Here is a 27,829-nt window from a genome sequence, read left to right as displayed (position 1 = left end):
CTGTCAGTTTATTTTTGTTCAGCCTGCTGGGTTGCACAAGAGCTAGCATTGTGTATGAGGCTTAAAAGTCCATAGGGCTGGAGAAAGGTCTGCAGGAGCCTGGGGATGCTCCCACCACTCAGTGATCATGGCTGCAATGCTTTACAGGCTCATTTGTAAAAAAAAAAAAAAAAAAATGATATATATATATATATATATATATGCACATTCTCATGTGTCATGACATTCACATACACTTATTAACCAGGGATGTTGTATCATGCCAGCTCCACCGTAACCATTGCTTATTGTATCCCCTATACCGCTTTCACAGAACGTCTTAGCTCAGCCTTGTGAGCAGTGCACCAACTAAACGCTTACACATCCTCCCTGAACGACAGCTCTGCACCATCCATTCCTCACACCCATTCCCTGGCCCCGCCCTTCTAGGCTGTTGAGCGACTTCTGCCTGGTAACTAGTGACGCGAATGGTAACTGTGGGTCGGATGCGCTTTCTGAGTGACGTAATTCCTGTGCGCTAGCGGAAGTGACGGCATTGAGTGCCTACACTATTTGTAGGGGTGGCCATAGAGTTCTCTTTTCCGCAATATGTCGAAAACTGTAGCCTATTTTTACGATCCGGACGTGGGGAACTTTCACTATGGTGAGAGAAAGGGTGCGTGGATATGTGCCTGGCACGCTGCAGTGTGTTGGGTATTAGTGTGTTATAGTACAATATAGCATTGTGTTTACTGAGAAGCTGGCCGACTGGATGTGCTAGTCCTTGGACTGAGTGTCTGCTGCTTGTGCTAATCATGAGGCTGAGTGTCTGCTGGCTGTGTGAGTGTATGGCAATTGTCTCCTGTCCTAGGGGCAGCAGGCAGAGTGTCTGTTGTGCTCTGAGTGCTGAGTGTACCGATGTATCCGTCACCTCAGGGGTCTTATATGAATTTGTGCCTTAAATATAATCCATGCAGTATGTATCTGACATGTAGTAAGCTCGTTAAAAAGACTTGCCCTAACCACTTCAATACTGGCCACTTTCACCCCCTTCCTGCCCAAGCCAATTTTCAGCTTTCATTGCTGTTGTATTTGAATGACAAGTGGGTGGTCATGCAACACTGTACCCATATGAAATTGTTTTTTTTTTTTCCACACAAAGAGCCGCTTTCTTTTGGTGGTATTTAATCAAGACTGGGTGGTGTGGGTGTGGGGTGTTTTTTCTTAGCTTTTCTTAGTTTCTGTTATAAAATTTTGCAAACAAGTAAAATTTTTCTTCACTGATGGACACTGATAAGGCTGCACTAATAAAAGTTGCACTGGCGAGGAGGCGCTGATAAGTTGCACTGGCGGGGAGGCGCGGATTGGCCGCACTGGCGGGGAGGCGCGGATTGGCCGCACTGGCGGGGAGGCGCGGATTGGCCGCACTGGCGGGGAGGCGCGGATTGGCCTTGATAACCTGTACTGATGGGACTGCACTGATAATCAGGACCCTAATGATCAGTATAAACGATGTACTCACTGTGCCCTGTCAGACTTGCCGGTTATCGGTACTCTTTTCCTCACACAGACGGCGTATGAGGAAAGGAATGCTGATGACCGGCAAGTCTGTTTACATATGACCAGCTATGATTGGACACAGCTGAGCACTTGATAAAGGGCCACTGTGATTGGTCCTTTATCCTGATCTGTGATCAGATTTGTCCAAAGGTCACAAAGCGTGCGCCCCAGGGGGCGCGCGGAAGCGCACACGTGGGAGGACGTCCTCCCTGAACTCTAGGCCCGCGCTGTCTTTTGGCTATAGTGTGGGCAGGAGGGGTTCAGTAACAAATTAGTTAAATTGGCAAATTTATATATGGGATGGTAGGTGAAATTTATCTTCACAAACTACCAACCCTTTTTCGAGCAGCTGTATTGGTATGGGAGATTTATGGATGACTTTCTGGTTATCCGGGCTAATAACAGTTCCCAGGACATAGAGGGTACAGTTGATTATCTCAATATTAATATGAGATTAGATTCTCCCATGTCATGAACATCTGCTTTATTAATTTTTGGGATATTGCACCTAAGGGGAAACCTGAATACAGGCGTGATTTCATCTAAAACCTATAGAAAAAAATTGTGGCGGTAATGCCACCCTCCTGGCTATGAGTTGTTATCCCCATCGCACTATAAAATCGTTTCCAGTGGGGGAAGTGTGCAATATCATCCAAAGTAGAGACCCAGAGAGAGGGTATACCCAAATTGGTGTATTGAGAGGGGTTTTAGAGTGGCCTCCTGGAAATGTAGATGTGACCTTCTATCCAACAGGAATAGGGCATTGAATAAAAAAATTGTAAACGAGAGATGGGGGTCACTTTTGTGACTTTTTTTTTCTGTTGAATATAACAAGGTTATTGCTGTAATAAAAAGGAACCTGCCTGTTCATTATTAAGAGCATGCCCTTTATAAGGTCCTGTGGGGTGGGTGCAGGTTCTCCAGCCGACATCTGCCCACCCTTCATGCACAGGATATCTCTCAAGCTCTTAAATACTTCCAGGAGATCCATATGGGGAATATGAAGTCCTTCAATTTTTGTGGTATTGAACACGTAGCATCCGAACCCAGAGGAAGCAGTAGACATAGGAGACTCCTTGAGAAGGAAGTTTTTTGGATCTTTGAGTAGCATCCCGGGTGGTTTGTGCCATAGGTGGTGGGATGTTGATCAGTATCTCAAACGATCCTGCCTGGGGTCCCTTGTTCTAATTGTTCGTTTCCTTTATTTTCCCCTCTTTTTTTAATTACCTCATTTTTTTTTTCTTATCTCTTTCTTCAGTTTTGCCTCCTCCATATTCTAATTTTTTTTGTCATGCAGGTCTTTTTTGTGGGAATGGCACCAACCAGAGTGAGTATAAAACTTTTTTTTCTGGCAGAGGGTGCACTTCTCTTATAGTAAACCTGCACCACATGTGTTAATAATTTTGTTAATTAAGGTTAGCAATATTTTATGTATCTATAACCATGACAATACAGTCCAGACATTTTTTGTAGCTTGTTGGTCATTTATAACTGTGCTTAAGACTATTTTCACACTGGGGCAGGCGTCGGTGGTAAAGCCGCACTATTTCTAGCGCCACTTTTCCGTAGTTTTAGCGGCGCTATTCGCTGAAAGGGGTTAAAACTGCCCGCAAAGCACCGGTTTGCCGAAGCTGCCCCATTGTTTCCAATGGGCAGGGGCGCTTTAGGAACAGGGTATACCCTGCTCCTACAGCGCTGCAAAGATGTGGCCTGCAAGACTTTTTTTTTTTTTTTTTTTTTTTTTTTTTACCGTCCTGCCAGCGCACCGCTCCAGTGTGAAAGCCCTCGGGCTTTCACACTGGAGAGACAGGATAGACTCTTTACAGGTGCTATTTTTAGCGCTGTAGTGCCTGTAAATCGCCTCAGTGTGAAAGGGGTCTAAATGTATTGATGTGTGTGTCATGAGTAAGGCCTTTTAGGAAGAAACACAAGCGATGTTAGTACAACGATCTGCCCTGCTGTGCTATTGTTTTCTGACAGGGGGACCGCTCCTCCGCCCGAACACACCCGTCAGCACTTGCAGCCACTGGGTGCACGCGCTGATCGGATGCCGATTAAATGCTGGTTTTCCAGCAAGTCCATTTGACAGAGAGCTGTACTCCGGCTGAATGTTGGTTGGTTTCTACTATACCGGCTGATTTTGGCCCGTGTATCCGGCAGTATTATCAAGTACCGTGTTGCCGACTTTTTGTGTGGATTTGATGCTTTCAAGGCTTCAGCAACCTGTGCCTGAGCACCAGCAGTACAGCTGATTCAATTATGTGAAGGCTGTGGCACTGCACACTTCATATCTCGGTGACCTTTTATTCCTGCAGGTACAATTGAATGGGCTGCCATTCCCACGCAAATGCGGCACACAGAACTGCGAAGATGTTCTAGGCTAAGGGCATAACATTGCCACTCTGATACATTGTTTACTTTTCACGCTCTTGCCGGTGCAGAGTTCCCCCATTGTTGTTTTGCACGTTCTTAAAATATGTACTGCCTGTACCATGAGATAAATAGCAAATGCATTATTTTTTTTTTTTTTTTTTATAAATATATTTTATCCCAATTCTTTTTGTGGTGTTTAAAGCGGTTTTAAACCACTGCATTTTATTTTTTTTAATTTTTCCTTACCTGCAAGGCAAAGGTATAATGTGCTAGTAACTTACCTCAAAACGAAGCATTCCAGCGATGCACTGCCATCGCTGAAGATGGCGTCCATCTATACCCGGTCTTTCCGGTTCCGTGGGTCCGGCTCTGTGACTGGCTGGAGTCACGATGACGTCACTCGCGCGTGAGCCGGCAGTCACAGCACGCTGTTCTGAAGAAACGGCACGGGCAAGTGGTTCCTTTAGAGCGCATGCGCCAGTGATGTCACTGGCTGCATGTAATGTAAATATCTCCTAAACAGTGCACGTTTAGGAGATATTTACACTACCTATAGGTAAGCATTTTATTATAGGCTTACCTGTAGGTAAAACTTAAATATGGAAGTTTACTTCCTCTTTAACTCACATATTTACTGTATTTGTGATATTTACTGCAAATCTTGATATTTTAATTTATTGAATTGGCTCTTTTGTTGTTTCATCGAATATTTCCAAAAATTACACAAATACTTCATGTGGTAACCGTTAGTAAATTGACCACTGTGACTTAAAGTACCTAATTCAGAAACAGCCCACATATTCAAATAGTGACCAGGAATGGCAGCCCCCATACTTCGGTCATGAAACAATGACTTTAATACTGTATTCAATTTTTCTATAAAAAACACCTTTGTTTTTGAATGCTTGCATTATGCTAACTGTACCAAAGATGCAAAACTATGAATGGAGCATCCTACATCAGTTGAGTGGCAAAGCAATGTTTTTGCTATTATCTCAGTGCTGCGAAGCAGAGTGTCTGCTTTTTCTGTCAGGTTGTGAATGATCACAACATATCTATTAAATGTACGAGTGTGGCAGAATAATGTGCCTTATGAAAGAGGAGGAAGGGTGCTGCTCACCAACCCAGTGCATTAGTGTGAAGATGAATGTGGCTTCAACCAGTGCCGCTCCAGCCACACCCCCTTGACATATTTCGCCCCACTCACCGGGGCTTGCTCACAGAGGTGGCTGCTGCTTGCATGTGGACTTCACTTTGGTTAAAAAAAAAAAAATAACCAGAGGGGTCATTCACATTTGTGTTTTTTAAATCCCATTCATTTTCTTTACATCCTTGACATGGTTCAACACGCTAAAAAAATTACCTGCCCCTTTTTGGTTTACATAGCACATTTACAGCTCATGTTTATTCATATTTCTGTATGGTGGTTTAAAAGGTTGGGTGCATTGACGTGTTGCAGGCCCATAAGTAATGAATTGGGTGCCCATCAAAATGCAAGTAGATCACTTATTACTACTGCATAGGTGTAAATCCAGTCTACGTGAAATGAAAAGGTGTGCTGTGCGCTGCTCATTTTACTTTATTAGGGCTCATTCATTCTCCTTTATGGAAGTAACCCTTGCACCAAGATCCTGCATAAAACTTGTCAGTATACTGTACACACGTAATGCTTGTGCAGCATTTACATAAGTACAGTGTAATTGAATTGTATTTGCTGCCATTGCTGCTTAGAGCCAACATGTCAACAATGACCTTGCAAGTAATTCATGAAAGACACAAGGCTGGTCATTCTGCGCAAGTGCACCCACCACCTGAATGACTCATTCAGGGCCAGCCGGTAAATATCGATGGTGTATATTCGGTGGCACATGTGCTGCTGATTACACATAGTACATGTCAGCCCTGTGCAGCGGTGGCAGCCAATAAGGTTCATGTGCTGTGGATGCTAGATATGTAAATGTTTGCAAAAATCGTTTCATGCACACAGCGTGATATACAATCCCAGACATGGCTCCGAGCTCTGGTTTATTCTGTTTTTTACACTGCTGATGAAAGCACTACAATATGCTGCTGGGCGCTGCTGTCTAAATGGGCCCAAAGATTTGTATACATATGCATACAAAACTACACACTGTACACATCTGTACGTGGCATTTTAACATCTGTGTGAATGAGCCCTAATAGAGAAATTTTATTGTGTGATGGTTTTTAGAGAAATCTTATGCAAAAATAACATTTGTCAACTTTTTCAGGAACTGGTCATCCCATGAAACCACACCGTCTGGCTCTCACACACAGTCTGGTTCTCCACTATGGGCTGTATAAAAAGATGATTGTAAGTGTCAAATTGTCAAATTTCATAGCTATATCACCTCTGTACTTTTTTTTTTTTTTTTTTTTATGTGATTGAACTAATGAAAATTATACAAATCTTCTGACTGTTTTTAGATTCATTTTTTTTTTTTTTTTTTTACGTCTGTTTTTATCTGTTGGAATAGCAAGTTACAGAACCAGATGGGGTTCGAATCAAGTCAGAGGACAAGTTCACCCCTGAACCCTATCCCATCCCATTTCATTAAGTTCTCTTAAACACGGTGTGAGGTGGTCGATTGCTGAAAAAAGTTGTGCATGCCGACCTTATTTTCAGCACACATCACCGCACCACAGTATTGTGAACTGACCAGGTAGCAATCGAGGCATTTTGCCTTGTCTTGTGAGACTGAGCTGGAATAGCTGCCCAATGCAGTCCAAATACAGCTGGTGTGAATGGGCCCTTGCAGAACCTTTAGTAGAATCCCAGAGCTTTCTTTTACAACACACATGACCTAAAAGGAGCTACAAGTGATGTAGCCATTGCCTTCCAGGCAGTTCTTGTGATCTCAGGAGGATAAAAAGGCCTCTTTCCTGAGATCTCTGGGAAAGATGCCTTTAACTTTGGCAAAAGGCAGCTCCTGCATCATGCACATGGGGGAGATCTGGCACAGATTTCGTCAGTAGGCCAGCATTTAGAACTAGGAAAAAAAATGACCTTTTGTTTTTAAATGGCAGGGCAGGTTTATGCCAAGCATGGCTAGGTGTTTTGAAATTGGCTCAAGACTTAAGAGGCATGTAAGTGCAAGTTTGTTTTCGCATACACATTTCTTTGCTGCTGACAGTTTAATGAGTTGTGGGTCCACTTGCAAAGTGCAACTTTAGTAAATCAACCCTACTGTCTCCTTGCTGTACACTTGGAGAATGACAGTGGTAGTACCTCGGCAGTTATGCATCCGGCTATGGTCAGAAGGGGTGGTAGAAACACCCCAAAAAAGGGCTAAAAGGGTCTCCCTCAAGCTCTGAAAGCCTAAGACCCCTCTCTGCAATGGCATCCTCCCCTGAGAGGTGGTGGCTGGTTAGAGTGAGCCATCAGGGGTCATAAAATGTTTGCAACTGTTTACAACACTGCAGCCCCTGTCAATATTAACCTGTCCTCAGGTTAGCAGCTTTAATCGCATCCCAGAATGGGATAAAATGCGACAGGTTCCCCTCCATTACCCTGGACCCTCAAACTGAGGATCTGGGGACGGGAGAAGATGTTTTCTCTCAGGGGACCGTGAAGAGGCTGATGACTCCTCTTCTGAGGGGACAGATATGGAAGGATCGGCTTCACAATCTGGGATTGTGGGTGTAATTTCTTACTGAATTGGTCCGCTCCACATTTATGCTACCCTTAACGAAGTGTCTACTTCTTGTTTGGGTTCGCTAAAGCCTCCTCAAGCTGCGCATGCCTTTCCGGTCCATTCATTGCTGGAAAGACTTATGTATTCTGAGTGGGATCACCCAGATAAGCATTTTTTTTCCCTCCTAAAGTTTTTCACACTTCCTCCTATGGAGGAATGTGGGAGATACCAGCAATTGACGCTGCTATATGTTCTGAATAAAAGTTTGAATTGTCTGGCAGACAATGCTCAAATGCTTAGGGATCCAACGGATAAAAAGTTGGAATTCCCATTAAAAGGACATATTGTTTCTCCGGCAGGTTGAGTGTTTCAGCCTGTGCTTGACAGTACTTGGTATATATCGATCCTTGAGAAGGTTATTCCTATTCTGGCAAGCTCCTAGTAGGTTTATGTTAGAATCTCTCATAGTCTATTGCAATCTTCAGGCCTCATGCCTTTTGCTGGGCCGGTACAGATGTATAGAATACTATGGTTTGAAAAATTGGTCAGCCGAAGCATCATGCAAAAAACAAAAAAAAAACCCACCAAACTCCTGGCTAAGTTTCCTTTCTGTGGTGAAATGGCTGTTTGGGATATCTTGAGATAATACATCCAAATAATTTCTAGGGGAAAGTACTCCTTTGCCATTTAAGAAGAGGAGTAAATATATTTCATTTGAAAAAGCTCCTTCTGCAGTGCCGGGGGCATCAGCCTCCAGGAAGTCACCACAGCTTCTGCCGTCAAGTTCAAGAGGTAATCCTCAGGGTCAACCCCAGGGACAAAAGTCTAGGGGGAGGAAACCTACAAAACAAAATACTAAAGCCTCCCTATGAGGGGGTGCCCCCGCTCGCTCGAGTGGGGGGAAGACTTCTGCAGTTCTCAAGGATCTGGCAGGAAGAGTGTCGAGACAAATGGGTGGCCTCCTCAAAAACTCTAGGGTACAAACTGGAGTTCTGAGAGTTCCTGTCTCTTCGTTTTCTCAGATCAGACGTTCCTAAAGAGCCAGAGAAAAGAAGTCTCTCCTAGCATTAAAACATCTTTTGGCAAAAAGTGGTCATGATTGTCCCCATGAAAGAGCAGGGGTTGGGGGTTTTATTTAAACCTTTTTTTCAGCGAAACCGAATGGAGATGTCAAACCCATTCTGGATCTCAAGAACCTAAACCGGTTCCTGAATATCCACTTTTTCGCATGAAGTCAATCCAATCAGTTGTCTCCATCCTACAAGGAGGAGAACTTTTGACATCAATCGACATCAAGGGTGCATACCTCCATGGGCCTATCTCCCCGCTCACTAGAAATCTTTACTTTTTAACCACTTAAGGACCAGCCTCGTTTTGGAATTCAGGTGTTTACATGTTTAAAACAGGTTTTTTTGCCAGAAAATTACTTAGAACCCCCAAACATTATATATTTTTTTTTTTTCTAACACCCCGGAGAATAAAATGGCGGTCATTGCAATACTTTTTTTTACACTGTTTTTGCGCAGCGGTCTTACAAGCGCGCTTTTTTTGGCAAAAAAAAATCACTTTTTTTTAATTAAAAAAAAAAAAAAAACAGTTGGCTAAATTTTTTTTTTTTGTATGGGTGGAAGTGACGTTTTGACGTTGCTTCCGCCCTGCAGTGTCATGGAGACGAGCGGGCGCCATCTTCCCTTCACTTGTCTCCAGGCACAACAAGGGGACAGATGCGATCGCTTCCGCCACTACCAACGGCTCCGGTAAGCGGCAGAGGGCACCGGATCGCTGCGGGAGTGATCTATAAAAGTGATCTCGCTATGAATCCGCCGCAGAGACCACTTTTATCTGAAAGTTGACTGCCGCACAAAAACGGGGATACCGGGGTTATGGCAGCTAACTGCTGCCATAACGATATCCGCCGCCAAACTTAGGACGTACATCGGCGTGTGGTGGTCGGCAAGTGGTTAAAGTAGAAAATCTTCATTTTCAGTTTGTAGCTCTGCTTTCGGTCTAGCTACTGCACCTTGAATGCTTACAAAGGTTCTGGCCCCTCCTCTAGCCAGATTAAGGTCACATGGTATAACGATTATAGCTTACCTAGACGATCTGCTCTTGGTAGACCAGTTGGAAGCCCGCTTAGACCAAAGTATGGTCACCACAGTCAACTACCTGGGATACCTAGGTTGGGTTCTCAACCTAGAGAAAGATCAGCGCCATAGAGGAACTGATTTAGGTGGTCAAGCAAAAGAGAATCCTTTGATTTGGATTTGCATGAGGTTATTGGGAAAGATGGTGGCTTCGATCGAGGCTGTTCCTTATGCTAAGTTTCATTCGAGGCTGCTGCAAAACAGTATCCTTTTGGCTTTGAACAAGAAGGTCCAAGCTTTAGATTTCCCAATATGTCTGACTCCAAAGGTGCGCTGAAGCCTCGGTTTGTGGTTGATAACCAAAAATCTGCAAAAGGGAAAATCCTTCCTACCAGTTACCTGGAAAGTGGTAACAGCATACGCCAACCTTTTTTAGGTTGGGGAGCAGTCCTGAAAGAGATCAGAAAATGACCTTGCCCACTAACATTCTAGAGATTCGGGCAGAGCGCTTGGCCCTGAGGGCCTGGACATTTAGTTTACGGAGCTGTCCTGTCAGAATACAATCCAACAATGCCACAGCAGTGGCCTATATCAATCACCAAGTGGGCACAAGAAGTTGTGCGGCCCAGAGAGAGGTGAATCATATCCTATCTTGGGCAGAAAAAAATGTACCTTGCCTATCGGCAGTTTTTCATTCTAGGAATAGAAAATGGGCAGGCGGTCTATTTGAGTCGCTAGCAGTTGTTCCCAGGAAAATGGTTCTTTCACCCTGATACCTTTCTGACAATAGGTCAAAGATGGGGGATCCCAGACATAGAGCTGTTTGCGTCCAGGTTCAACCAAGAGATTGACAACTTTGTGTTAAGAACAAAGGATCCGCATGCGAACAGGTGCCTTGGTGTTCCTGTGGAATCAGTTTTTACTGATTTATGCATTCCCTCCTTTTCTGCCTGCATCCACGACTTCTTTGCAGGATCAGGCAGGAAGGGAGATCAGTGGTTCTTGTGGTCCAGAAGATCTTGGTATGCAGAGATCATAAGGATGGCGGTAGGGGTCCCATGGACCCTACCACCACGTTCAGACCTTCTCTCACAAGGTTCGGTGTTCCATCTTACCTTTCAAACACTAAATTTAAATTTTAATGGTTTGGCTATTGAGACCCACATTCTGAAGAAGCGTGAGCGGTCAGGTTCAGTGGTATCTACCTTGGTTAATGCAAGGAAGCCGGCCTCCATAATCGTATATTATGGAGTCTGGAAAGCATATGTCTCCTGGTATGAAACCAGGGGTTGGCCCCACAGGAAGTAGGTCATAAGTATAATCCTTGACCTTCTACAGATGGGGTTAGAAATAAAGCTGGCCTTTAGTACTTTCAAAGGACAGGTCTCGGCCTTATCGGTATAGTTTCAATGACCATTTGCTTCGCATTCTCTGCTTCTTTGGTTCGTAGCTTTATTCAGGGGTTAACGCAGCTTAATCCCCCGTTTTTAGGTCACCCCTGAACCCTTGACTTGAATTTAGTTCCATCGGCATTACAAAAACAGCCTTTTTTGAGCCGATACAACATATTCCCTTGGTCCTTTTTGACAAGGAAACTGATTTTTCCGGTAACCATACCCTTCTTGTAGAAGATATCAGAGTTGGCTGCTCTTTCTTAAGAGCCATATTATTCAAGGATAAGGTAGTATTGCGTCCTTATCCTAACAATTTACTGAAGGTAGTATCAGGTTTTTTTTTTTTTTTTGTTTTAACCAGGATATTCTACCTTCATTTTTTTCCAGAACCCTGTTCTATGAAAGAAAAATCACTACATTCTCTTGATGTGGTGAGAGCAGTCAAGGTCTACTTAAAGGCGACTGCTCAGATTCAGAAAACTGATGTTTTGATTCGTGTTGCCTGAAGGTCATAAGAGGACAGGCAGCATAGAAATCTACTGTGGATTCGACAAGTAATCGTTCAACGTTTAAGCTCATGGCTTAAGAGGTAGATTCCACCCTCTCAAATCAAAGTGCACTCCTCTAAGGCTGTTAGTGCTTCGTGGGCAGTGTATCGCCAAGCCTCCATGGCTCAAATCTGCAAGGCCGCAACTTGGTCTTCAATCCATACATTTACCAGATTCTATCAGGTGGATGTAAAAAGACATGAGGATGTCGCCTTTGGGCACAGTGTACTGCAGGCAGCAGTATAAGTCCTCTGATCTCACATAGTGATTACTATGGCTCTGTGTCCCGTGATGTACGATTAAAGAAAATAGGATTTTTATAACCGCTTACCTGTAAAATCTTTTTCTTTTGAAGTACATCATGGGACACAGAGGTCCCGCCCCTCTTTATAGTATACATGTGTATTGCTTTGCTACAAAACTGAGGTACTCCTGGTATGGGAGGGGTTATATAGGGAGGCAACTTCCTGTTTAGGGTGTGCCAGTGTCAATCACCTGAAGGTGGCCTATAACCCACATAGTGATTACTATGGCTCTGTGTACCGTGATGTACTTCAAAAGAAAAGAATTTTACAGGTAAGCTGTTATAAAAATCCTATTTTTTATCTTCATGCATGAAAGTAAAAAACCTTGTGCCTTTACAACCACTTTAATTCATTTATGGCTCGTTCACTCTGTCCTGCAACCCAAACTGCTGCTGCCCTTACAACATTTTGGGCTGCAAAGCCCTGTACAAAGTGACACTTCATGTCATTGCATCACAGCACAGTGTGTGCAGGACCATGCAGAGATATTATGCAAACATGTTGCATAATATTGCACTTCTCTGGAATGCAGAGTAACGCTGCATTCTGGCTTTAACATGACACACAGCAAACTTGTTTTTCCTGTGTGTCATTGCAGTAACCTGTCTTTGTCCACGAGTGTGATGAATGGGCCTTTACTGGTGAATTAAATATTATTTTTTTTCTATATGTGTATATGTGTGTATATGTGTGTGTGTATGTGTATATATATATATATATATATATATATATATATATATATATATATATATATATATATATATATATATATATATATATATATATATATATATATATATATATATATATAATTTTCACTCTAAGTGATTACCGTTGGTCGCTCTGTTCTCGGTTTTTAGACTGCAGAGAACCGGTGACTATCAGTCACTGCCTCTCTGCTTTGCCCCTCCAGCGCACACTGCAGCGCTGGGCTGTGGAGGGGATGGGTGCGGCTGGCTCAGGCTCTCAGTAGCATGCTGAGAGGCTGAGCCAGCTGCTGGTCCAGGGTGGGTGGATTCCAACTATATGGTTGGGATCTTTTCAGAGGCTGGTCCGGGTCTGTGACATCAGCTAACAGCAGGTTATAGTCGGCTGAAAATGAGTCACAGGAGTGCACAACGAACTGCACTCCTGTGATCCATAGGGGAGGTACAGCCATAAAAGCTTTGGCTATACTTCTCCTGTAAACACAAGACTAGATATGGGCAACCACTTTTCCTTCCTGCAGTTTTTAGCTCTGGAGATTGTACAGTTATTATGATTGCTTTGTATAAATTGTCTTGCAGGTCTTTAAACCCTATCAAGCTTCACAGCATGACATGTGCCGCTTTCACTCCGAAGACTACATTGATTTCCTGCAAAGAGTGAGCCCCAACAACATGCAAGGCTTCACGAAAAGTCTTAACGCATTCAATGTTGGTGATGACTGGTAAGTAAATATAGATTTTGGATGGAGGGGTTAATTAGCATCTTACAGTAGAAGTCAGAAGTCCCTCTCGACTTACCTCAAATCTGAGGTTTACACATTTTCCTATAACCAGTTCCTCTAAGCTTTATGCTGTATTAGGTTGGGGAGACTATTGTCTCCTGTCATGTGATTGTGTGCTTTGCAAGCTCCCTCCCTGCGAATGAATAAAGAAGGTTGTCTGAACTATGGGGCATTGGAGATCCAGGACCTGGCCATGCTATCTGGCAGGTGTATCTGAATCACAAGGCTGACTGTATACAATTAAAACTTTTTGGCAAATAAGATAGATATAGATATATATCAATATTAATATAATATTCTACTGCTAGTATTCTACTTGGGTTCAAATGAAATTTCTGTTTTAGTTATTGTATACACTTACTGATCCCTGCTCACAATGCCCCCTATATGGAATAAGTTAGTATATGTCCTCTCCTTTTGAGAACCAGCAGCCAACACTGTGTATGGCTACTGGTTCTCAATCCTAGCTGTCAGTGACATCTGGGGTCTGCATTGACAATCGGGAACTAATAAGAGTAGTTCCTGAATTGGGTAATCACTATGAGACTTTTTTTTTTTTTTTTTTTAACTTTTACAGATAAGCATTATTGACCTCTGGTCATGAAAGGTTTAGGGCAGGGATAGGCAACCTTTGCCCTCCAGCTGTGGTGAAACTACAAATCCTATCATGCCTCTGCCTCTAGGAGTCATGCCTGTGATTGTCAGGGTCTTGCAATGTCTCATGGGACTTTTAGTTTTACCACAGCTGAAGGGCTGAGGTTGCTTTCCCCTGGTTTAGGGCCTTTCACACCTTTTGTGCTGAGTGCCTTTGTCCAGTGTGGTCTCAATGCAAAGACAAGGCAATTTACCTTGTTTTCTATGAACTCTGTTCACACCACAGCAATGTGGTGGTGTACACTGCAAAAATAAAAATGCATGTGTTTACATTGCAATGCATGAGCTTTTGGTCCTCTACTGCTGAACACAAGTTAAAAAAAAGTCTTTGGAATACAGAGTAAAAATAATTCATATCAATAAACTGTTTTAACCACTTCAGCCCCGGAAGGTTTTACCCCCTTCCTGACCAGAGCACTTTTTACAATTTGGCACTGCGTCGCTTTAACTGCTAATTGCGCGGTCATGCAATGCTGTACCCAAACGAAATTTGCGTCCTTTTCTTCCCACAAATAGAGCTTTCTTTTGATGGTATTTGATCACCTCTGCCGTTTTTATTTTTTGCGCTATACACGGAAAAAGACCGAAAATTTTGAAAAAAAATGATATTTTCTACTTTTTGTTCTAAAAAAAAAAATCCAATAAACTCAATTTTAGTCATACATTTAGGCCAAAATGTATTCGGCCACATGTCTTTGGTAGAAAAAATGTCAATAAGTGTATATTTATTGGTTTGCGCAAAAGTTATAGCGCCTACAAACTAGGGTACATTTTCTGGAATTTACACAGCCTTTAATTTATGACTGCCTATGTCGTTTCTTGAGGTGCTAAAATGGCAGGGCAGTACAAAACCCCCACAAATGACCCCATTTTGGAAAGTAGACACCCCAAGGAATTTGCTGAGAGGCATGTTGAACCCATTGAATTTTTATTTTTTTTGTCCCAAGTGATTGAATAATGACAAAAAAAAAAAAAAAAATTACAAAAAGTTGTCACTAAATGATATATTGCTCACACAGGCCATGGGCATATGTGGAATTGCACCCCAAAATACATTTAGCTGCTTCTCCTGAGTACGGGGATACCACATGTGTGGGACTTTTTGGGAGCCTAGCCGTGTACGGGGCCCCGAAAACCAATCACTGCCTTCAGGATTTCTAAGGGCGTACATTTTTGATTTTACTCCTCACTACCTATCACAGTTTCGGAGGCCATGGAATGCCCAGGTGGCACAAATCCCCCCCCCAATGACCCCATTTTGGAAAGTAGACACCCCAAGCTATTTGCTGAGAGGCATGGTGAGTATTTTGCAGCTCTCATTTGTTTTTGAAAATAAAGAAAGACGAGAAAAAAAATTTTTTTTTTTCAAAACTTTGTGACAAAAAGTGAGGTCTGCAAAATACTCACTATACCGCTCAGCAAATAGCTTTGGGTGTCTACTTTCCTAAATGGGGTCATTTGGGGGGGGTTTTTTGCCACCTGGGCATTCCATGGCCTCCGAGACTGTGATAGGCAGTGAAGAGTGAAATCAAAAATTTACGGCCTTAGAAAGCCTGAAGGCGGTGCTTGGTTTTCGGGGTCCCGTACGCGGCTAGGCTCCCAAAAAGTCTCACACATGTGGTATCCCCGTACTCAGGAGAAGCAACAGAATGTATTTTGGGGTGTAATTTCACATATTCCCATGGCATGTTTGAGCAATATATCATTTAGTGACAACTTTGCGCAAAAAAAAATAAAAAAAATAAAAAATTGTCTCTTTCCCGCAACTTGTGTCACAATATAAAATATTCCATGGACTCGACATGCCTCTCAGCAAATAGCTTGGGGTGTCTACTTTCCAAAATGGGGTCATTTGGGGGGGTTTTGAACTGTCCTGGCATTTTATGCACAACATCTAGAAGCTTATGTCACACATCACCCACTCTTCTAACCACTTGAAGACAAAGCCCTTTCTGACACTTTTTGATTACATAAAAAAATATTTTTTTTTTTTTGCAAGAAAATTACTTTGAACCCCCAAACATTATATATTTTTTTTAAAGCAAATGCCCTACAGATTAAAATGGTGGGTGTTTCATTTTTTTTTTTCACACAGTATTTGCGCAGCGATTTTTCAAACGCATTTTTTGGGGAAAAAAAACACACTTTTAAATTTTAATGCACTAAAACACACTATATTGCCCAAATGTTTGATGAAATAAAAAAGATGATCTTAGGCCGAGTACATGGATACCAAACATGACATGCTTTAAAATTGCGCACAAACGTGCAGTGGCGACAAACTAAATACATTTTTAAAAGCCTTTACAGGTTACCACTTTAGATTTACAGAGGAGGTCTACTGCTAAAATTACTGCCCTCGATCTGACGTTCGCGGTGATACCTCACATGCATGGTGCAATTGCTGTTTACATTTGACGCCAGACCGACGCTTGCGTTCGCCTTAGCGCGAGAGCAGGGGGGACAGGGGTGCTTTTTTTTTTTTTTTTTCTTTATTATTATTATCTTATTTTTAAACTGTTCCTTTTCATTTTTTTTTTTTTTTTTTTTTAAATCATTTTTATTGTTATCTCAGGGAATGTAAATATCCCCTATCATAGCAATAGGTAGTGACAGGTACTCTTTTTTGCAAAAATTGGGGTCTATTAGACCCTAGATTTCTCCTCTGCCCTCAAAGCATCTGACCACACCAAGATCGGTGTGATAAAATGCTTTCCCAATTTCCCAATGGCGCTGTTTACATCCGGCGAAATCTAAGTCATAAAATGCTCGTAGCTTCCGGTTTCTTAGGCCATAGAGATGTTTGGAGCCACTCTGGTCTCTGATCAGCTCTATGGTCAGCTGGCTAAATCACCGGCTGCATTCTCAGGTTCCCTTTTGAGACAGGAGAGCCAGAGAAAAACACGGAAGACGTTGGGGGGGGGGGGGGCATTCCCTCCCACTGCTTGTAAAAGCAGTCTAGAGGCTAATTAGCTGCTAGGATTGCTTTTACATGAAAGCCGATCGCTGGCTGAAAAGAATGATACCAAGATGATACCTAAACCTGCAGGCATCATTCTGGTATAACCACTCAAAGTCGTGAATGGCGTACCTGAAGACAAAAAAATGGTTAACAATAAAGCACAGTAAACGGTAAGGTATAAAAAATTGCATATCTGAAAAGCAAGCATGATAAAACATAACAACAATAAAACATTGCAGAATAGAATACAGTAAAAAAGAGCAGAACAATAGAGAGAGAACAATAAAACGACAACTATTTTTTTTTTTTTATTTTATATTTTTGTTTGTTTTTTTTTTTTTTTTTACACTTTTTTTTGTAACTAACTTTTATAACTGTAACCGGTTCCAGGTTCGGGTCTCTCAAAATGCGATGGCATCTTGGGAGACCCTGTGAAAGTGTGCCTAGTCTGTGCAATGCTGTACCCTACGCTAATACTCAACTAGTGAATGGTAGCGTTCAAAACATTCACCAATGCAAAGACCAGGATTGTCAGGACAGGAGGGACAATAATAGCGGGTGTCACGCCTATATCCACGCTTGCTGCAGACACGACATCTTTTTTGGGGGTTCGTTGGGTAGGGGTACTCGGGAGGACATAAGAAAATGCCTCTCATGCAGCCGACTGCATTTGGTTGGGGATGTGAATGGGGGAAGTACGGGCGCTGCAGAAGCGGTGGGTTCCCAATTAGGATTGGCGAATGCAGCAGGAAGGGCATTATGGGCACGACGGGCCTGTGTTTGTCTTCTTGGTGGCAGCGGGACACTACTTGTGCTTGCCACCTCACCAGCTTGAACTGCACTTATGGGAATCGCCACGTCACCAAGTGTTACTGCAGTGCGGGTTTGACTACGACCGGGGTGTACTAGGCCGCTGGTGCTTGCCAGTTCACCAAAACGCTACCAAGAAAACTGTTAGCGATCGCAGGGATCAGGCCTGACTCTGTGAACGCTGCAGTTATGCGTTTAGTGTTTTGTAAGTGTCAGTGATCGATCGATACTGCACTTGGGTGGGCTGGGCCGGGCGGAGGGGCAAAACGCAGGTGCTAGCAGGTATCTGGGCTGATCCCGCTAACACTGCGTTTGTGGGAACCCTAAACTGCTGGGGACGCTAGTATAGATCTGATCGGATCAGATATTGATCCGTTCAGATACTATACCACTAAGGGAGGTGTATGCTGCGTGCGTGGGTGTTAGCGGTACTGGCGCTAACCTGACGCTGCCTGGGGCTGGTGCTTGCCAGTTCACCAAAACGCTACCAAAAAAAACTGTTAGCGATCGCAGGGATCAGGCCTGACTCTGCGAATGCTGCAGTTATGTGTTTAGTGTTTTGTAAGTGACAGTGATCGATCGATACTGCACTTGGGTGGGCTGGGCTGGGCCGGGCGGAGGGGCAAAACGCAGGTGCTAGCAGGTATCTGGGCTGATCCCGCTAACACTGCGTTTGTGGGAACCCTAAAGTGCTGGGGACGCTAGTATAGATCTGATCAGATCATATATTGATCCGATCAGATACTATACCACTAAGGGAGGTGTACGGTGCGTGCGTGGGTGTTAGCGGTACTGGCGCTAACCTGACGCTGGTGCTTGCCAGTTCACCAAAACGCTACCAAGAAAACTGTTAGCGATCGCAGGGATCAGGCCTGACTCTGTGAACGCTGCAGTTATGCGTTTAGTGTTTTGTAAGTGACAGTGATCGATCGATACTGCACTTGGGCTGGGCCGGGCGGAGGGGAAAAACGCAGGTGCTAGCGGGTATCTGGGCTGATCCCGCTAACACTGCGTTTTTGGGAACCCTAAACTGCTGGGGACACTAGTATAGATCTGATCGGATCAGATATTGATCCGTACAGATACTATACCACTAAGGGAGGCGTATGCTGCGGGTGTTAGCGGTACTGGCGCTAATCTGACGCTGCCTGGGGCGACGCATATCACCGCCGGGCGATCAGTTGGCTAAACCTTTATTAGGTAATAAACGGCGGGTGCCCTGACACTAAAAAAAATAAACGAACTAACCAGCGTCACCCGTAACGGTTATACGGTGATCAGTGGTGAAAGGGTTAACTAGGGGGCCATCAAGGGGTTAAAACATTTATTAGATAGTATATGGGGGTCCCTGTCGCTATAAAACGCTGACGGCGAACCTAAATATTTACCTCCCTAACTAGCGTCACCAGCGACACTAATACAGCGATCAGAAAAATGATCGCTTAGTGACACTGGTGACGGGGGGTGATCAAGGGGTTAAAACTTTATTAGGGGGGGGTTAGGGGGGTATCCTAGACCTAAAGGGGGGTAATACTCATTGCCCTAACACTAACTGTCACAAACTGACACCATGCAGTAATCAGAAAAAAAAAAAAAAATACTGCTTGCTGTCAGTTTGTGACAGGGGGGGGGGTGTGATTGGGGGGGGATCGGGGGTGTAAAGTATGCCTGGCATGTTCTACTGTGTGTGTGTTGTGCACTTACATGTCTTCTCTCCTCGGCGCTGGGACGGAAACTGCCAAGCCGAGGAGAGATGACATCACATCCTCTGCCTGTGTGAAACTACACACAGGCAGGGGAGGATTCCGATTGGCTGGGAGCGATCGCGAGGGGGGGGCCACGATCGGATGGTCTCCCCCTCGCCTCCCAACGCTCCCAGTCACAAGCCGACCGCCGCTGGCACCGGGGGGGGGTCCGATCGGACCCCCCGCCCGCGGGAGGCAGATCACGTACAGGTACGTGATTCTGCCTGCCCGTGCCATTCTGCCGCCGTATATGTGCGTTAGGCGGTCGGCAAGTGGTTAAATTGTCATACAAATATATATTTGGAATCAAAGCGATTTTTTTTTTTTTTTTTTTTTTTTTTTTTTTTTTTTTTTTTTTGGCAATAACATGGTGTGGGTAGATTTCTGCCATTCACCGGCTGTGTCACGCCCCACCAGCCTGCCTTTAAAATAAGAGGGAGGTGAAGCCTCCATCAATCAAGATGTATTATGGTGCCCCTATTGTGTTTAGCTGGTTAGTGGGCATGGAGGAGGAGGGAGGGAGTGGGCTGTCATTTACCACTGTGTATACACCCAAATGTGTGACTCTATGGCCTAATGTACACAGGACGCTGAGGCAACCTCTTCTGAACGATTTTTTTGGCAACTTGAAACCGGCGTTTAAAAATGCCGCTTTTGCATGCCGTGTTTAGTCGCATTTAGACGCGTTTGCGTCTAGGGGCGTTTATTTAAGATAACATCATAAAACCCTCCCAAAGCACAAAAAACGATATTTAACGATTTCAGCCATTCTGTGAGACCAGAGTGATTAGCAGCAGCTGAGAGAGCAGCAGTGTACTTGTTTCTACCTCAAATTCTGTGCTTTTACTGTGGATCCCATAATGACCTTATGTGAGGAAATGAAAAAAGCCAGATATTAAATTTCATGCAACTATGTCAAGTGGTGGAGAGCAAACTATATGGTAAGGGAGCAAAATCTCTAATCTACTCTGGGAATAACAGACAGAAGAGATATACTGTATATACTATTGGAGGTTGAATCTAGTTAATATCATCAGACTCAGAAATCAATTTTTTTTTATTTAGACCCCTTTCACACTGGGGAGCATGTAATGTGCCCTGCCTCCTTGTAATGTGCCCTGCTCCCACGTAATGTAGCTTGCCTCCATGTAAAAGTTTACTTTAAATGTAATTGTAATGCCTTCTATTACCTCCAGTCTATCAGCCTCTAACCTTGTCTGGGTTCAGATGCTGATCTTCCCCGCAGTCTTTAAAGTATTTTTTTTTAAAACAACAAATATGTTATACTTTCCTGCTCTGTGTAATGGTTTTGCACAGAACAGCCCGATTCTTCTCTTCTGGGTTCTCCTACCGATGCTTCTGTTTCCTCCTGCCTTCAGAGTGCCCCAATAGCAAGCTGCAAATTATAGTATAGCGTGCCCCTATAGCAAGGTAAAAAAACTTCTGTCTTTTAGACCCACTCACTTCCTGCCAAGGACTACATGTTCCATGAGGCATTGCTCCTCACACATTCACAAGTTCTCAGACACTTACTGACATGTATGGATGGTGTACGTACTGAGCTGTATGTGTGCTGCACTGTATTTCTTGATATGTAAACAAATAATGCATTCTGTATGCAGGCCAACTAATCGGCTGGCCGATTAATCGATTATGAAAATAGTTGACAACTATTTTCATAATTGATTAGTTGTTTCAGCCCTATACAAGTTTTTAAAATATTTTGGTTGTTTTTTGTGTTTTTTCATCATTTGCTATCCTTTTTATGTTTTGTAATGTAAAAAAAATAGGGCTCCCTTTTAAAAGCGTTTCTAAGCTAAACGCCGGTACTACGTTTAGATGCGTTTGCCATCTGAAACGTCGGCGTCTGAACTCCATTTTTTTTTTTTTTTGCTTTCAAAGAAAAACCTCTAGACACAACTGCCTAAAAATGACATTAACCGCTTGCCGACCAGCGCTCGCCGATTTGCGTCGGCAGAATGGCACTGACAGGCTAAAGGGCATACAGGTACGTCCCCCTTAAGAAGCGGTGTCGTGTGATCGTGTCACGGAGAGGAAGAACTGGGAGATGCTTTTGTAAACTAAGCATTTCCCCGTTCTGCCTAGTGACGAGGACAATGATCACAGCTCTCTCTCATTGAGTTGTGATCACAGTCCTGTGTGTTGAAGTCCAGCCCCCTCAGTTAGAATCACTCCCTAGGACACACTTAACCCCTTCACTGCCCCCTAGCGGTTAACCCCTTCACTGCCAGTGTCATTTACACAGTAATCAATGCATTTTTATAGCAACGATTGCTGTATAAATGGCAATGATCCCAAAATAGTGTCAAAAATGTCCGCTGTGTCTGCTATAATGTCGCAGTCCCGATAAAAATAGCAGATTGCCGCCATTACTAATAGAAAAAAAATTATAATAAAAATGCTATAAATCTATCCCCATTTGGTAGACGCTATAACTTTTGCGCACACTAATCAATATACGCTTATTGCCTCTTTTTTTTTGTTTTTTTGTTTTTTTTTTTTTTTTTTCCCAAAAATATGTAGAATGCATATCAGCTTAAACTGAGGGGAAAAAAATTTATATTTTTGGGGGATATTTATTAAATAATGCGGTTTGTTTGTTTTTTTTTTTTTTTTTTTTTTTTTTTCAAAATTGTCGCTATTTTGTTTATAGCGCAGAAAATAAAAACCGCAGAGGCGATCAAATGCCACCAAAAGAGAGCTTTGTGGGGAAAAAAGAACGTCAATTTTGTTTGGGTACAACGTCGCACGACCGTGCAATTGTCAGTTAAAGCGACGCAGTGCCGAATTGCAAAAAGTGCTCTTGTCAGGAAGGGGGTAAATTCTTCCTGGGCTGAAGTGGTTAAACGAACCTCTATACATGTACACATAAGATAACATTGGATAGTCACATGGGCTACTCAGTTGTAATAGGGAGTAAATGCTCAGCATTGAAACTCGGTGAAAACTGAACATTTGCAGTGCTACCAACACTGCTCTGCAAAATCCCTTGCTGAATAGGGGACTTGGACAGAATGGGGAGATAGAGAACAGCAGGTTCAACCAGGTTTCTTTTTACCAGAATATAAAAAAACTAATCTCATAGTGACAGTGTATTACATGCTGCTCATACTCAATTTCTTGATTGTGTTTTTTTTTTTTTTTTTTTTTATGATGTGGGTTTAGTGACCCTTTATTGTATAGAGAAATAAATACCTGTAGGTATTTATTACTGGTCAAATAGACCACATCTTCTCCTGACAATGCTTTTGTCTTTCATTTTTCTCAGAAGAACTATCTTTGTTCCAGCACTATTCATGGTTACTACCTATTTCCAGAAATGCAATTCCTGCCCAGGTGTACACATGTAACGCCTTGCAATTGAACAGTAGTCTTCATGTTCTCATTTGTGTGTATGTATATTGCCTTGCATAGCTCATCCCTTGTGCTGCCTCTTTGTTTCAGCATGGGGAAAAAAAATTAAAGTCAGCAGCTATAAATACTGTAGCTGCTGACTTTTACTATATGGACACTTGCCTGTCCGGGGAGCCCGCAATGTCGGCACCCCAGCTGATCTGTCGAATGCTGCTGCTGCCATCTCCACTAAGTGAAACCATCAGTGAAGCCTTTCGGGATTGTGGCCGGTTCCCTACTGCGCATGTGCAATGCGTGCAGCGCTTTCTGATTGGCCTGGCGGCAGAGAAAAGGGGTGCGGGGGGGCTAACTTCCGAGGGATGGGGCTGCGGCACAGTCTCCTGGGAGTGGGGACAGGGACCAGTCAAAAACAGCCCCCCCATCCCCTGAGAGGTGCCAAATGTGGCACCGGAGGAGGGGAGGAATCAAATAAGTGGAAGTTCCACTTTTGGGTAGAGCTCAGTCTTTAAGGAAAGATAGTCATATACAACATTTAAGAAAATTAAGTTATCAAGTTGCACTTTGTAATGAGTGAAGAATCATAAACCGCTCATTCAGTATTTGAAAGAATCACAGGGAAAGTGTGCTTCACATGCCCAGCCCAGAATTGTATGATTATATCCATATTGTTTCCTTTGCAAACATGACCGTAAAAAAAAAATTAAAATGGATGTACACAGTAGCTATAAAGAAACAGAGTGACAATTGTATGTTATGTTATGGAAGAAAGTCATCCCTAGTGTAATGTTAAAAGATGGAATGTTGGAAAACAAGAAAGAAGAGGAGGGAGCAAGAGAAATGGGGTGAAAAATAGAAGATAAAAAGACAAAAGGGATTGGACTGGTCCTAATAGTTGTCCCACTGTTTGGAATAAAATATTTCCTTCACTAATACATGTGCCTGCTGTCAGCAAATCATATCGCCCGACGCCCAGGACATGTATTTCTGGGTGCCGGGCAGGTTTTTTTTTTTTTTTACATTTAGCCCTGCAAGCAGCAGGGTTTACTTTATGCAGTGCATTCATGTTGGTTTTCAGTGCGATTTATCAAAGATAGTTGTTCAGGTGCAATTCTGATATGTTTCAGGGATGCGATTTTTATTAATACCCTTTATCAATGCAAATTTAGTATAGCTGCGATTTTCAATCTGCCTTCATACGCTAGAAATGTGTCCATCCACATCTATGCAAATCTGTTTTCTAGCCACTTCTATCACCTCACTGAGAGCATCGGGACCCGGCTCACTTGATTCCAGGTTTCCTGATCGCAGTGATAGCCTCTAATTGGCTATCACAGTGATCAGTCACTGCGAAGCCCGCCTGCGTTTTTTTCGTTTTTTTTTTATTCTCTGTGAATGTAGGAGAGAGATGCATTGTATCGCTCTATTTCTCTCTCCTTGCAGAATCAAGAAAAAAAGTGTGTAAAAAAAAAAAAAAATAAAAAATAATAAAAAAAAAAAACTTAGATCAAGGTTTGATCTATTTCAGTGCCAGGGTTAGTGTTTTGAGTCAGGGTCAGTGTGGTTTTGTTTTGTTTTTCTTTTTAAGTATCGGTGCCATTTAGTTTCAGTGTGTTTTTTAGATAGGATAAAAAAGCAAAATAGGCACTATTGTTTTTGGGCTGTCCTACTGGTTCTTTGGTGGAAAGTTACAGAAGTAGCAAGAAATATACAGCTAAATTGAAGAAGAGAATTTTGTTTTTTTTTTTACTATTTTGGGACAGTATTCCTTTGACAATAAAAATTAAAAATCGGGAGATAAGCATCATCATTCATCACCAAAAGCAAGGTATCATTCACCTGGATACACAAAGTAGTTTTGATGATACAGTTTGATGTACAGTTTTACTAATGCATGTCAAAATTGCAAAATTGTGTTTTAGGCAATTAGATTTGTTTTATCCTTGGGCACGAAGGGGTTAAAACCTTTTGTTTAAATACTGTTTGGGTTAAAATATATATATTTTTTTTAAAATCTGGGACCCCAATTTAGTCCCTTAGACAAGTAGTTTAAAAAAAAAAATAATAATAATAAACCCCTGCAGTATACACTTTTGGCAATTTCCAAGCCTGTATAATTCTGCTATCGCCTAAAAAAAAAAGTGGCTATTGCCTCCTCCTTTTTAAGCTGACAAATGTAATCCATTAGAAAATGATACCCAATAGCACAGGTTCTGGTCTATTAAATATGTTTGACAAATTTGCAAACAGCCCACAACTTATTCCTCAAACCTCCCAGCTCATCTTGCTTATAATCCCATCTTGTGAAGCCCTACATTGGAAAATGTTTCCTCTATCCAAAGCAGCGTTTATAAGCATGAATAGGCTTGAAAGGTAAACACCAATATACACTCAACACATGCTTTAAATCCTTTGGGATGCTAAAAAGAATTCAAGATTTTTGATGGTTGGGCCTTCAAGATGTTCGTCTTGAATCATCTACTAGGGAGACATGCTCCTGCAAACCAGAATTGAACCAAGGAATGTTGGTCCAGAGGTATTCCTGAACCCACTGTGAAAAACTGGAATGAGTTTTCCAGCTAATACCATGGTATAGTATATATTGTGTGTGTGTGTGTATGTGTGTGTATATATGTATATATATATATATATATATATATATATATATATATATATATATATATATATATATATATATATATATATATATATATATATATATATATATATATATATATATATATATATATATATATATATATATATATGTGTATGTATATTTATTTAATTATTTATTTATTAGCCCAAGCAACTTACATTTTCAGAAGTAGAGCACGACCAGGGACGGCATGCATGTTCCCTTCAAATCATTTATTTTGCTATTTTATCTTACCAAAGCAGATATGAGGCTACTTTCACAGCATACATCATTTGGGGTATGATAAGTTTGGCTACACTGGTGTAGATAACAGCAAAGGAAATATGGATCATTGCTCCTTGCCTAGGTGGGATAAATGTATTTGACTTTCCTGGTTTTTTTATTTTTGTTTTTTTTATTTATTTTTTTCAGTCCAGTGTTTCCTGGCCTATTTGAGTTTTGTTCTCGGTACACAGGAGCTTCACTTCAAGGTGCCACTCAGCTAAACAACAAGGTAATATATTTTATAGATAAAAATTACTATTAGAGATGAAGAGTAAATTCACAATTCTCTACATATGGATCATAATAAATAAATATTGTAAATAAAAAAAAATGTGTGTGTGTGTGTGTGTACACACACACACACACACACACACACATACATACATACATACATACATACATACATACATACACCCTCATGCACACACTCATGGAATGGCGGCAAACTTCAGTACTTAAAAAATCTCCATAGGCTAGGTTTTTATTTTTTTAACAGATTACAGAGGAGGTATTGTGCTAGAATTATTGCTCCCACCCTAACGTTCATGGCGATACCTTACATGTGTGGTGCGACCGTCATTTACATATGCGTGCGTAACCTACATATGCTTCTGCGTGCAAACACGAGGGGACGGGCGCTAAAACAAGTTTTTTTTTTTTTTTTTTTTTTTTTTTTTTTTACACTGTCCCTTTATTTTTTGATCACTTTTATTTCTATTACCAGAAATGTAAACATCCCTTGTAATAGAAATAAGGCAGGACAGGTCCTCTTTATGGAGACACCTGGGATCAATAGGATCCCAGATAAGATGAGGTAAAAAAGAAAAAACATTGATCTCTGCTTTCCAGGAGAAAAAAATGGCAGTGTTTACATCTGCCAGTGCCAAAAATGACGTCATGGCGTCGCTTCCGGCCTCCCAGGACCATGGAGATGGCCAGGGACCATTCTGTCCATGGCCAGCTCTATGGTAATCTGGCAGTACTGCCAAATCGGTAATCCGGCTTCCCGATCGTACAGGAGAACCCGGGAAGGTGGTGAGAGGGGGGATGTCGCCTCTCGCTGCCTGTAAAAGCAATCCAGCGGCTGAAAAGCCACTAGGATGGCTTTTACATTACAGTGAATCGCCGGCTGAAAAAGATATCTGAATGATGCCAGTAGCTGCAGGCATCATTCAGATATTACCACTTCAACCTAAGGACGTCATATGACGTCCTACGGGCATGAAGTGGTTAATGTGCCAGTTTACTAGATACACAGAATTCCATAGTTTTTTAATCCTGGGTTTCATGAACTGCTAGTTTCTCCACTGATAGAGTAAGGCTCCAGTCACATATATGTGAATTGGATGCGTTTTTAACCACTTCAGCCTGGAAGATTTTGCTGCTTAATGACCATGCCATTTTTTTGCGATATGGCACTGCGTCGCTTTAACTGACAATTGCGCGGTCGTGCGAAGCTGTACCCAAACAAAGTTGACGTCCTTTTTTCCCCACAATTAGTTTTCTTTTAGTGATATTTGATCGCCTCTGTGGTTTTTATTTTTTGCACTATAAACAAGAGCGACAATTTTGAAAAAAAACACTTACTTTTTGTTATAATAAATATCCCAAATTTTTTATCAAAAAAACTATTTTTTTTTCCTCAGTTTAGGCCAATATGTATTCTACATATTTTTGGTAAAAAAACCCGCAATAATCGTATATTGATTGGTTTGCGCAAAAGTCACAGCGTCTACAAAATAGGGGATAGATTTTTTTTTTTGGCATTTTTAATTATATTTTTACTAGTAATGGAGGCGGTCTGCGATGAAGTGACCCCCAGACTGCAAAGCTGGGGGTCATCGCCATTTGGTATGTGGGGGTGTTGTTTTTGCACCTGAATAGTCTTGGCGTGTCTGTGGTCCATTGCACTTTAAAAGTTTTTTTTCCATTGTGGATCAGAACATTCAGCACATTTATTTGGAAAATATATATA

At 42.2% G+C, this 27,829-nt stretch overlaps 1 protein-coding gene across 4 annotated transcripts in view; it reads left to right on the top strand.

The window, feature by feature from the left end:
- The first annotated feature begins 495 nt into the window (after positions 1 to 495).
- Positions 496 to 27,829, top strand: part of HDAC3 (histone deacetylase 3) — an 89,958-nt gene continuing 62,624 nt past the window's right edge. The window contains exons 1-5 of one of the 4 annotated variants that reach the window (XM_073620957.1): positions 522 to 643; positions 2,837 to 2,866; positions 6,165 to 6,247; positions 13,186 to 13,328; positions 26,002 to 26,083. In XM_073620957.1, the coding sequence (XP_073477058.1) occupies positions 589 to 643; positions 2,837 to 2,866; positions 6,165 to 6,247; positions 13,186 to 13,328; positions 26,002 to 26,083 (393 nt within the window). In that variant the 5' untranslated portion in view covers positions 522 to 588. Of the gene's footprint in view, positions 656 to 2,836; positions 2,867 to 6,164; positions 6,248 to 13,185; positions 13,329 to 26,001; positions 26,084 to 27,829 lie in introns of all 4 variants that reach the window. The other 3 variants (XM_073620956.1, XM_073620959.1, XM_073620958.1) reach the window with 3 other exon arrangements.

Source organism: Aquarana catesbeiana, linkage group LG03 (genome assembly GCF_042186555.1).
Source record: "Aquarana catesbeiana isolate 2022-GZ linkage group LG03, ASM4218655v1, whole genome shotgun sequence".
NCBI lineage: Eukaryota > Metazoa > Chordata > Amphibia > Anura > Ranidae > Aquarana > Aquarana catesbeiana.
Note: the sequence above shows the minus strand (reverse complement) of the source record. Positions and strands in the feature narration are given on the sequence as shown.